The sequence below is a fragment of the Dermacentor silvarum genome, chromosome 2 (genome assembly GCF_013339745.2).
Source record: "Dermacentor silvarum isolate Dsil-2018 chromosome 2, BIME_Dsil_1.4, whole genome shotgun sequence".
In the NCBI taxonomy this organism is placed as follows: Eukaryota; Metazoa; Arthropoda; class Arachnida; order Ixodida; family Ixodidae; genus Dermacentor; species Dermacentor silvarum.
This window is the reverse complement of record NC_051155.1, coordinates 35,327,050-35,339,735: the sequence shown is the minus strand read 5'-3', so window position 1 is coordinate 35,339,735 and position 12,686 is coordinate 35,327,050. Positions and strand designations below refer to the sequence as shown.

At 47.1% G+C, this 12,686-nt stretch overlaps 1 protein-coding gene across 6 annotated transcripts in view; it reads right to left on the bottom strand.

The window, feature by feature from the left end:
- The window catches only part of LOC125942970 (neprilysin-11-like), a 633,184-nt gene extending 622,377 nt beyond the window's left edge, over positions 1 to 10,807 (bottom strand). For 5 of the 6 annotated variants that reach the window (XM_049661262.1, XM_049661263.1, XM_049661261.1 and 2 more), the window contains exon 1: positions 10,730 to 10,807. In XM_049661262.1, coding sequence (XP_049517219.1) covers positions 10,730 to 10,747 — 18 coding nt within the window. In that variant the 5' untranslated portion in view covers positions 10,748 to 10,807. The remainder of the gene's footprint in view (positions 1 to 10,729) is intronic. The other variant, XM_049661266.1, reaches the window with a different exon arrangement.
- Between the last annotated feature and the right edge of the window lie 1,879 nt (positions 10,808 to 12,686).

Genomic DNA, 12,686 nt, shown 5'->3' with positions numbered 1-12,686 from the left:
TACAGTTCACGCATGAGCGCGAACAAAACAGATCGCTACCATTCCTAGATGTGCAAGATGCACGAGCCGACGGTAATCTAAAATTTTCAGTCTACCGAAAACCAACCCACACGGACCGCTACCTTCACTTCGCATGCAACCATCCGGCAAACCACAAGGCATCTGTTGTATATTCTTTATTCAAAAGAGCCGATGCTCATTGTTCATTGGAATCAGACCAAAAGAAAAAGAGGAGAATGGTTCTCAACGAGCTTAAAAGGAATGGCTATACAACGGAATTTAGTCAAAAAACCAACCGACAAGAAAAAAGAAGAAACAAACTATTAGACCTCCAACCGTTGACTTCCCCCGACCATAGAAACGAGTGTCCATATACAGTACGTCAAAGGTACCAGCGAAGCTCTCCGCCGAATATTAAAAAAAAATAAGGCCTCAAAGTCACGCACAAACGGATGAACACTTTGAATATCCTCATCCCTAAACCAAAAGACCGTCCACCAAATGAGAAAGCTCAAGGCTTCGTCTTAAAATCAGCTGTGCCGACTGTCCGGCGTCGTACATCTGGGAAACGAAAAATCTAAAAGAAAGAATCAGACACCATGAAAATGACGTCAGAACATTCAACCGAATACGCAGCGCCGTCGCCGAACATTCCGAAGACGCCAACCACAAGATTTCTTTCCATGAAACCCAAATCCTTTAAACAGAGACAAACAGGGGAAAAAGGCTGCTAGTGGAGTCATGGCTAATTTAGAATACGACGGGTAATATAAACCGCGTGAAGGGCATCATATCTTCTGTGTATGTCCATGGCTTTGGAGGCACGACAAAAAGAAGAAAAGACCCCCCCCCGCCCTAGGTCATCAGCACGAAATCATCTCGCTTCCCTCCCCCTCCCGCCCGCCCCCCTTCAACGGCATTCCCGCTGGTAAAGCGCCCCCAGCATAGGCAACGCCGCTGCCACTATTTCGCCTTTTCCGTCTGTCAAGAACAGGTGCCGCGTCAAGTGTCTCCCCCACCTTCCGCTGTCTCCCCCTTCCTCCATTCTTACGATGGACCTTTTAAAAGCTTCACACCGCCACCAACAATGATTGTGCACCAGCTACGGTAAGTGTAGGCACTGACGGCTTTCTTTCGCTCGAAAAGGCGAGATTCCTTTATGTAAAATTAGACACGTAAGCTTGAACAGAAAATTTCGGATCGGTTTGGATGAAATATGAAAAAAAAAAGCGGCGCAACTCATTTCACGATAACTGTTGACAGTAATGCATTTAGAATTGAATCAATGATTATAGCGGCACAACGTACTGCCACCGTCGAAACGAGTCAGGTATGAGGCGAGTACTGCAGCGGGATTCCTATGACGTGCTTCCCTAAGAACACATAAGAGCGCTGCCCTAGAAACACCACGCACAGGCTTTGCGGCGGCGTGGTTTTCCAAAATGCATGGCACGCCGGAGCTTGAGAATGCTGAAAAATGCGTCTTGCGGCAACCGGGCTCCTTTTTCTGGACATGCTCGGTCATCTAGTGACATTGACGAGAAGTTTGCGCACCGCCTACGAGGCGAGAAGCGTGGCGCGATAGCACCCGGGAACCCTCTGAATTATTTGCTCGCTTGCCGCACACTCAGTGGCGCGTACTTAGTGAACTCAAGTTGGCGAGAAATTCACTGAACAGTGGTAGATACCCAGTGCATTCATGCGGCAGCTCGTTAAAGCGATAGCGTGAAAGGCGTTCATTGAAAGCGGCACATACCAAGTACATTTGCGGCGCAACCTGCTAATGCTGGGTGTTTTCTTTGTGACGCGGCTTCGATTGAGTTCAGCGTTGGAAAATATTACGGCATTCCTTGGCGTCATTGCAAAGCGCCACAGTTTGAGTGGCACATACCTAGTTACCCAATTTGGCTTCAAAGACGTCCATTGAAGAGCGGCACACACCCAGTGACCCCAGTTGGCATCAAAGAAGTTTTTTTTGAAGATCATCACAGTGCGAGTGGCACATACCCAGTGCTATAAATCGGCGTCAACGATCGAGTTTCTTCGAACTGCGGTGCCAACCAGTCCCGTATCTTCATAGACACATGTCGGCATAAAGGAGGTTGGTTGAAGAGCGGCATTCATGTACGCATTGCCACATACTCAGTGACCCGCGTTGGTCCGATGTTTGGTTTCCAACGCTGTTACCTCAGCACAGCAGCGCAGTGACAGTGACAGTGACAAGAACTTTTATTGGTCCTGAGAAACTGGCCAGGGGGAGCCGAAGGCTCCCTCAGGTCAAGTCGGTCAGCAGCGCAATGCGCTAACTATTAAAACTCATGGTAGCGGACAGGACGAAAAAGAAGAAGATTGTGGGTGCCAAAGCCGCGCGCTGTAAAAAGAATAATAAAAAAGAATATCAAATTCGTTCGCGTCGAACGCAGCCGCCTCGTCTCGTTTCTGCGACGTGGTCCCGTGATCAGCATTGCAGCCACTCCTCTTTCGACTGGCCACGCAATACAAGGACGAGGAACTGGCCACGAAAGACGGACGAAGAGGAGGCCCGGGAGCGAACCGACGGCAGCGATACGGGACATCGACAGCAAGGAGCGGCACGGACACAGAGTGCGACTAAGACACAGATGACGTCTCGCCGCGAACAGCAGTTTCCTCAATTATTCAAGATGGACAGAGAGGTGAGTTTGAAGAAGGCGGAAGACGCTGAGAATGGAATTAATATACCTAGTGAGCCATGCTGAAAAGAAACTGCAGGATAATCAAGATCCTGCAACGATATCGCTCATAGCCAGCCTGAGTAGAGATTTCCGACTCGCTAAAGATTGCGGACGAGCAGATGGAGCAGTGCATAACACCCGAAACTGTTGACTGGGAGTTTGCGAAAACCACTGAGTACAAGTTCAAGATAATAACTGCTCTGCACAGCATCAACGCATACCTTTCTCGGCAATAAGTGCGGCAAACAGTGAGTGACCAACACAACGTTAATGACGAAGCTAGGCAACCGCAGCAAACAGTAATAGTGTAGCTACCAAAGCTAGCAATAATACAGTGTGACGGTGATGAAATGAAATGGCAGCAATTTTGGCGGAAATTTCAAACAGGTGTACACGAAAGAGCGGACTTAGGTACGGAAATCAGAAATTTACGTGCCTTCTACCTTCACTAACCAGAAAAGCAGCAGCTGCTGTGGAGGGACTACAATTTTCCGACATCAACTAGTGGAAAGACCTTGATCTACTCAAGCAGCGGTACGGAAACGATGACGCGTTGGTAGAAATGCATATGAATAAACAAACTAACTTGAATACAGTAGCAAGCTGCAACTACCATGACTGTTTAAGAAAGCTGCCACAAAAGGCGCCAGAACACATACGTGGTTTGCAATCCCTAGGCTTGTAAGCGAGTCCTATGAATGAATGTTACTTCCGATTCTGAAAAAAGCTTTGCCAGTGGATAGATACGTTGGATTCCAAGTAAAAAAAAAAGAGAAGCGATCAGTAGATCTTCAACACAAGATCAGAATGTGGCTTCACGTCAAGAAGATAATTTTAGGCATTTGACATATAGAAGATGACGTAGAGTGAAGAAAGGAACTGACAAAAATGAAAGAAAGCAACAGAAACAGAACTGAAAGTATAGAGCAGAAATGGACGCTTAATTTTCAAAGTACAGCTGCAAAGTTCTACATATTTTTCTTGCACATACTGATTGCACATACTCATTATACTGATGATTGTAGGAAAACAATGCCTTCTGAAATCATGAAAATGATGCTCAACGAGGCAAATAGATATTTCCGCTGTACCAGGTGTCGCCATACTGCTGAAATATGTAAGGCAAACAATAGGTGCAAGATTTGTAGAAAATGCAATGCGACGTCTATGTGCCGAAGCAATTAACTGACAGCGCAGTGTACAGCACCTACTGCTGGTGAAAGCGAAAATGAGGAAGAGAAAACGTCTACTCGCCAGTTTATGAAAACCTCATCAAGCGTTTTTCTGCAAACTGCAGTTGCATAAGCAGAAGGTAGACGGCAATCATGTTATTGTCGTGTTCTGCTGGATACTGGAAGCCCAAGATCATTCATTTCGAAAAAGCTTGTCTGAAGGGCTTGGATGTAAAGTTAGAGGAAAATAAATACTCACGATAGGCTTGTTCGGCGGAGGTGAAAAAGAAAGAGTCATGAATTCGGTTTAAGTTAAACAGAAAAGTGCCTACAGTAGTGGTGGTGGTGAAACTTTATTTCCAAAAAGGGGTCGAAAAGGACACCCGACTGCAAGTGCTTCGGGAGGCGTTCCCCGATGCCACGGACCACGAGAAAATGCTTGTACACTTCGTATAACTTAGCGTCACTTGGCATTACTTCGTATAACTTAGCATCCCTTCGTATAGCCAGAACCAGCTAGGAACCGATCAGCTCCGCTTTTTCTTTAGCCTTGCACCACTACTGCAAGCTACCCCGATTTTTTCCCCTCGCTCTAATACACACGCTTCCCATGGCGCCGTTCCACACTCCAGGTTTAGCCGTTCACCGCCACCACAAGGCGTCGATCTCTATCGCCGCAACCACGCCGGTAATCGTCCCCTGCACGGCCTGGCACCTATGCTCCTAGAAAACTATACTCCAGAAAACTTCTCGACATTCAAGTAGATGACGTTGCCATTACCGCACTTATAGACACCAGAGCGCAGACTTCAGTAATCAGTGCTGCTCTCCGTACTCAGCTCCGCAAAGTTATTCCGCCTGCTATTCAGCGCACAGTGCGGGTCGCGGATGGCAGTATGCCTGCGTTTCTTGGATGTGCATTGCCCGAGAGTGCATTGCTGGCCAAGAGACCACCGTTTTGTTTCCCGTGCTTGCGCAATGTCCTCACGTGGTCCTCGGCATAGACATTCTCTCGACGCACTCAGCCCTTATCGACTGCTCGACTGGTGATGTGCAAATGGAACTCCCTTTTGACGCCCGCGTAATATCCGACGCACCCAGCCACTTATACTCTATAGAGTTCCTCAACCTGCCACCGCAAGCCGTAACGTACGTTCCGTTAAGTCCCTCTCCTCCTGTTTGCGGTGGTGAATTCTTCTTAGGACGACAGTACGTCTTTGTCGTCCTCCGGCACACCGTGGCCACCGTACCCGGTAACAAAGCCTGCCTGTCTCTTTTAAACGTTGGGCTATCTACCCTTGTGCTAATTGCAGGTCACGCTAGTCACCGTATCGTCGTTGCAGGAATGCGATATTCTGTGTTAGCCGTCGATGGCCATCTGATTCATTCAGGCTCTCTCAGCCATGGCGTCGCCATACGCCGATTTCGAAAAAAAAATGATATCTGCAGACTTCCCGTATACGCAAGCAGATCTTCGCCGGATCTCGCTGTCCTGCGAACGCATTATATGCCCCATTACGTGAAAATCCAGCGTTGTAGTCGGCGGCGTAACCGAATGATAGTACCAAAAATGGCCGACGGCAAAGAGTAACAACACGTCAAAAAATATTCAGAAGGACGTCAAATTTCTCAGCGAGGTTCCTGGAAACAAATAAATAAATCCATTTGAAAAGAAAATTAGGTAAGTTTCCTTCAGGTGGGAACCCGGGCCTCCGAGGTGCGAGACCAACACTGTTCCCGACGTCACGGCGGCTCCACGGTTCTGGCTGACTAAAGGTGTGCCTAGAGTGTGCGTCATTGCACACGTCACGTCGCAGCCATCTAGCTGTGTGGCACGGTGCGTGCGTCGTTAGGCACGTGACAACACAGCTAATAGGCAGGATGTGGTGCCACGTCACGAGTGCAAAAAATGAGTGTATGAAATAAAATATATTAATGCCCCATTGAACGCCGCTGAACACTCCTTCGTGTTATTTACTCCTCGCGGGCAAGGGAGTGCGTTGAGACGCTTGGCGCGTTTTCATTTGGCCTTACCGAGGCGTAGTTAGAACGCACGCGAGTGCTTGCGTGGAGAAGAAACGCGCAAAAAAATTTAAAAAAGGCATGTCACCAGAAAGACTGCTACGCTTTCGCATTCCAACACGTAAGCATTCTTAAGTTTCTCTGCCGAACTTTTTTAGGATGACACCAGTTTCGAGGCATTCGTTCCCAAAATCCACAATCATATACGTGGCGTTCCAGTTACTTTTGTACATCAATGCATAAACTGCACTTTTTTTGCTTCAATTCATTTGATAACAAAGTAAGTGGACCAATAGTGTATTTTCACTGCAAGTCTCACGGCGCATATCTCGAAACATGGGCCATCCTTAAGATTTGTTCCAAGTGGATGATGCAATAAATTGCTATATTTGCCATAAAATGAATATCTGAAAATGTAATTAGTAATTTGGTAATTAGTTAATTGTGCATTATGATTATTCGAGGGAGTAATGTCTGACGCTTTCAGTAATCCTATTCAATGGCTGAAATTCCGTTGTCGGCTGCATAAGATTTTTAAATTTACGTATCATATAAAAAACACCCCGTATTTTATTATGTACAGTCATTTCAACAGTATTTATCGCTTTTTTATTTGAGGCTCTGGCACGATTGCGAAATCAATTATCGGAAATATAGGAAATCAACTTTATTGCCAATTCCACGGGGCTTGCTAGTGTAACTTCTAGGGCAAAATCAGGTTGGGATATCAGTCGTACACAGACGGTTGGCTTCCGTGCCCTAGCATACACCTTTAAGGTTTCTACCAGTGTTGCGGAGTTAACGCTCCGGAATTGGAATGACTCCGGAATCATTCCACATTTTCGCGACACCGGAATAGAATGGGAATGAAATGGCGACAACGCTTGAAGGAATGGAATGGGAATGCAATTAAGCGCATTTTGCCCCGAATGGAATGGGTACGGAATTACGTCTTTTTACGAAAATAGAGCGCTTTTTTGTCTACGCGCTATTTTTGTCAATATATGCCGAAGAACCAACCAGCGTTCAAACATTAGTAAGTCAGAGCCTCGAATTTAACAATAAATCATTATTTTTAAATGGCTTCGCTCACTACAAGCACGGTACATTTCTACGCAACGCGCCTACTACAAGTCTGTCCTTATATACTGAGTTGTTCCGAAGTTTGCCTCGAGTCCTCGCGTAACCGCGGCTCTATGCCGTTGGTGTAGGTCGTGCGGAAATACGGCGACGGCACACTCCCCCCCTCCCCTGACACCTGGTGCTTTCTTGTTTACCTCGGCGGCGCCTTCGCCTCGGCCGCCTGCTGTCTCCCCACCCCTCCATCTTTTGTTTCTGGTGCTGTCGCCACCGTTCGACAAAGCACCTCCCTAAGTTGTGACGCGTATGCACGCTGGCGCGATGCTTGCGTTCACTGCAAGCTTTCGCAGACCAGCTTGCGCGCCGTCTCATCCTCGTACCCCCCCCCCCCCCCAACCCTTTTTCAATACAGTACCCCCTCTTTAGACACATGGACGCCTTTGCCCGAAACTCTTTCGACGAAGGTTTGCAGGTCAGCGCAGCACACAGTCGTACACGATGAACTGTGCTCTCTCTCCGTCCATACACACACACAGAGCGAGAGAGAATACAGATTGTAAAGCATTGGTTCGCGAAGCCATAATGAAGCTTCTTTTTGCACCTTGCACTGCTTGCGACCTCTATTGCAGCATTTGAAAATCACGAGGACACCTAAGCGTTTTTTATGACGTAGTGATTGCCAAAGCACTAGTGGCCAATTGCCGGATGTGTTGTTGTAGAAACATTCGAGCCGATAAAAATAAAATAAAGGTGGGTGGCCTCTTCTTAGTTCAGAAAGCTGCGAGCGACCGCTGCTGCTCTAGCCTGGGAGATCAGGCGTTCCTCAGTCTCGAGCTGAGAGCTGGTCAGCCCGCACTCCCACTGCTCCGGTATGGGGTCATTTCATTATTACCTTTATCCTTCTTTGCATCTTTTCTTCGCTCGGTTGCTACGACTCGGCACTTAAGCCGTGTTTGCATCGCCAAGCAAAGAGGGCATTTGGGGAGAACGTACGTTGCTATTCCCTTAATTGCTTCCTCTGTAATATCATGCTCAAATTAGTCATGTAGGCCTGAGTACATGTTTTTTCGAAGTCGAAGGCCATAACGCATTCTCTAGGTCTAGATTTAGTTAGCTAGAGGCAAGGGTCGGCGTTGTGTAAAAGTGTGAACGATCTGGAAATTTGTAAAAGAAAAACCGAGACATAAGTTAGTGTACAAACAAATGCATTATCCCAGCAGATACTGAAGGGAGAAACAAATTATCCCTGCGCGTTGGTTCCCATTGAGTCGAAAGTCGCGAATACTCTATGCACAACCTGAACTTGATCTCGCGCGCAGTTTAGTGCCTAATGCACGTAAATAAGCTTTGCGACGAGGAAGGCATTGCATACCTGCGCACAGGCGAACACAAAGTTCTCCTCACCCCATCCATGCTTGCGAGGCGTGTTTGACATGCGTGAGTGCTGACGAGCAGTGCAGCCGAGTGTTCCGTATTTGATGCAAAGGCACGACAAGGTGCTTGAGTGGTGCACTGTTCCAACTAATACCAGCAGATCTGGAGGGTTCTGTTCTGTTCTGATAAAACTATCAAGATGCCTTTCCTACGTTGAGGAATTACAGGAATGCAATTGAACTGCCCGGCGTAGATTTCACAAAAGGGGTTCCACTGGAGTGACGATATGGTAAGGGCAGAGTTGATGAAACTTATTGAGACTGAAATTTCATGGCAACACATACCGTGTAGATTGCATTGCTGCTGCTGCTGGAAACCTCATTTTAAGGCTAACACCGTATCGCCGCCAGTTCAACCACATAGAGCTGGTGTGGAGCGACATGAAGCGGTTTCTCGCATCTGCGAACCGCTGATTCAAAATGCAAGAGCTGAAGGAACATGTTGCGGATGCCATAGCACAAGTAAGTCCACAGAAGTTCAATAAATATGTTAAGCATGTTATTTAAGAAGAAGAAAAGATGAAAGCAATTGACTACATCATAGACGAAATTGTCGACAACTCACAACCAGTCGTTGTCAATCTAGGGGAGGACACAAGAACCTTTGACGAGGAGGCTAGCAGGAGGGATGAAAACTTTGGGTGCCAGTGACATCTGTAACTTCAGGCACCTCTCTCAAAACATTGTGTTGTTTCCCAGTCACGCATTGAACATCAGAACATGATCCTGCTTTGAAAAACACATTTTGTTTATTCATTTATTCTTCTTAAAATCAGTGCACACGCATTACGTCATACATTGCGGCTGCCATAAACTTTAACGGGCTAGCGATAATTGAGCTGTCGGGTTGCAGTAGCAAGCGAGTTTTGTCAGCACGATAATTGATGCATAGTGACTTTAGTTGTAGCATGTAACAGTGCGTGGTTCGCGACTGCTGTAATATACGTAATGTTACTATAGACACACTTCGTCTTGCTAGGGGGGGGGGGGGGGGGGAGTTATAGCCTTATCGTTTCCTTACATTTTCCGGCGTAATATACAAGCTATGATAACTTCGGGGAGGAAGTACCCACCAAGCAGGCGAGTATAGAGGCGAAAGAGACACCGAGCAGACGACGCGGCGAGGATGAACACGTCATGAGGGGCTTTTGCCTTTCCTATTGGCTAACGAGCCCTGCAGCTTCCACGGGCTGCTAGGTACTACTCAAAAGGAGTATAGGCCCAATTTACCGTAGAAGCATCTTCTTAATATAAATTTATAGCTTCTTGGAGGGTACCAGTACTGGTGAGAGGTATTAAGGAGGTGGACGTAATCGGCGTCGTCAATATACATCCGTTTAAGCACTTTGTGAGTGCGGGAACGATTCAGATTACCCGCCTACGGCGTTGCAGGTGGTGCGTAGTAGATTTCTAAGTGTTTCAGTCTGTCCTTTGATTGAAAATATAAATATTTTTTATAAAATAAAAATATATATTTCTTCCTATAAAGAAATAGGAACAAGCAACAATACAGAAGTTTGGCTCACTAGCTCTGATGCCATATATCGCCGTGCTCGGCAGCTAGATGTATGTATTATTGCGATAGCAATTACATGGACACTCCCGGCGCATTTTTGCCGTCGTCGTGAGGTTTTGTATACAGTCCAAGGGCGGTAACCCGTCGCCGCGCGCCCTACGCTGTATTTGCGAGTGAAAGCGTGCGAGGGAAGCGGACGATCGTGGCTCAATCTCGCCCGCGCCGAAGGAAGGAAGGCGGCGCGTAGGAAGTGCGCCGTCTTCCCGCGCGAGGCACCCAATGTTGCGAGGCGTCGGGGGTGGGGAGGCAGGGGGTCATTCTACTCCTGCTGCAACTGAGTATGTGGCGGCTGCGCGCAGTCGCATGCCCGTATCTTGACTCCTTGAGAGCGATGTGCGTCGGGGGCAGAGTCTAGGTGCGTCGACGGCACTTAGCTTTGTGCGTGCTGTGTGTTCTCGGCGCTCACTTTGAGTTGAAGGGAAAGACAACTCGAAAGTCACTTCGCTCGCTGTTGATGCCGCATTTCCTCCCGCCAGCGTTTAGACAGCTAGTGTCCGCGGTCATCGAGTGTGATGTGTTTATATTTGATGTGCGCGCTTACACCAGGCTCGTTAATTTAGTTAGCAAGCGAATGTTCGAGGGTTGATACGGCCGCTAAAAGTATTATGCTTACTTCCTATGGCTTTCTCCTAAATTCCTATCGCAATCAATGCTTTGCCTTTCGGGCGAAACTGTGATTTTTTACCATTCTTATATATGAGTCGCTTCGGGCAGAAAGTGTAATGTACTTACCTTCATGTCCTCGTTCATCGGTTCCTGAAAGAGCGAGGAAACATTCGAGGCTATTATGACTCGTTTTTTTTATTGTTGCTGCGAATAAATTACTTATGGGTCGTCCCATTTAACACGTTCTTTTTTAATTACTATTCCTTGTGACCGATCCATACTTACCTGCAAGACCTCGTTCATCGGTTGGTAGTAAGAAAAGGACAAAGTAGAGAGACGACAAACACAGCGTCAATAACACCTTAGATGGCTAATCCACATTGATTTTTATTTATGATTACGTGATTGAGAGGTTGTCCGCGTATGTTTTCAGTGTACTTCCTTCAGATGCCACGCGATGAGTTAATTAGTGGTAGCAAAGTTTATTTAGTGTTTTAGAAAATTTGTTGATAAGAACATGATCTTCATGAGAGTTCATTTCTCGGTACATCAGGAGGTGGCCAGTACAAAGTAATATATTAACGAATATCTTCTACAGCAAGACATCAAAGTATTTATTCATGTATTCTTGATGTCATTTCTATACATAATACCTAACAGAAATCAAGACTGCCGGCCAGATGATGCTTCTGTCTGCTTTAAATCCCTGCGCTTCTAGAAGGTGGACGTTTTGCAGGGGTCTTGCTTGGCAGCTACCTTCGCATTCTATTCGCATGTGTTGAGTCAACATTACTAGTACCAACCCAGTTTCGCAGCCTCGCATACTGGCCAGCGCAATCATGTTGCCCACGCGGTGGTCGCGAGAACTAACGGCGTTGCAGTCGAGTCCGGTAGCCGGTTGGCCGCGTCATAGAGAAAGAAATTCAACAAGAGGGGACACTCGGCAAAACCTGGCAACAGGAAACACGTCACCATACGTCACGCTCTACTTTTGATGCCGAACCTTAGCTGCCGCGAGCATCGAAAAAAAAAAGAAAGTGAAATTAAGTTAACAGGCATTCATTAATTTTTAAATTCCTTGCCGCGAAAACTAAAACGTTTTGCGTATAAATGAACTTAAGCTTTGCGACTTATTTTCCTTGCCTTACCTAGCCACAGGCCAATGACGCGCCAGATGCGTGCGTCATCCGCCAGACACTCCCCCGAAGCCAGCGAGGACGGCTGCGCGCGCGTTTGAGCGCTGGCGCGCAGCGACCCGTCTGTCTCCTTTTTTTTAAATGTAACCTGGATTATTGGGCTCTCGGCGTATTCTTCCGTTCCTTCTGCACTGAGACAAGACACCCACTGCACTATTGGACTACGGAAAGGTGAGAAATCTTGTTTCACAGTCTACGAGGCAATTAGGCTTACGGCATGGGACCGAGACTTAAGACGCAGTTAGCGAAAAACAGCTCGGCCATCTTGGCACAGTTAATTTCAGTTAATGAATCGTGCTGGTACATGTTTCCGACGCTTCCTAGGGGATTATTGTAACTTATTTCGGCTTTTGAGCCACACTGGCCGAACAGGGCGCGGTGTCGCAGTTAGCGAGAACTCGGCCGTGGTGTGTAATCTAGTGCATCTTGCTAGGAGAAGTTTGTGCCGCTTTCTCTAACGCCAGACATTACTGAAAAGTAATTTCCTTACTTTCTGGGGTACTTTTGCGGCACGCTGGCCGCACAGCGGGCTGTGACGCAGTTAGCGATAAGCAGCTCGGCAATGGTGATAAAGTTAGTTTGGCGTGTAATCAATCTTAGAGGAACAAGTCTGCGACGTTTTTTATGGCTCCGCAAAAACATATACCTTCTTTCGGTACTCACGCCTGTTGAAAACGCGATGGGCGATTGCCAAGAGTAATAACATGGGCTGTGCTGCTGGCGCCGGCAGAACACGCGAAAGATAACGCCGAAGAACAGATCAGAAACTTGTAATTCGAAAATTCCGTCTTCTATAGGACTGAAAAAAGGCATTGCACCCACGCATTGTCTTGAATACCTATTGCGTCCGTCTCTATGTATGTAGCGTACATTCGCGTCGCCCGAGG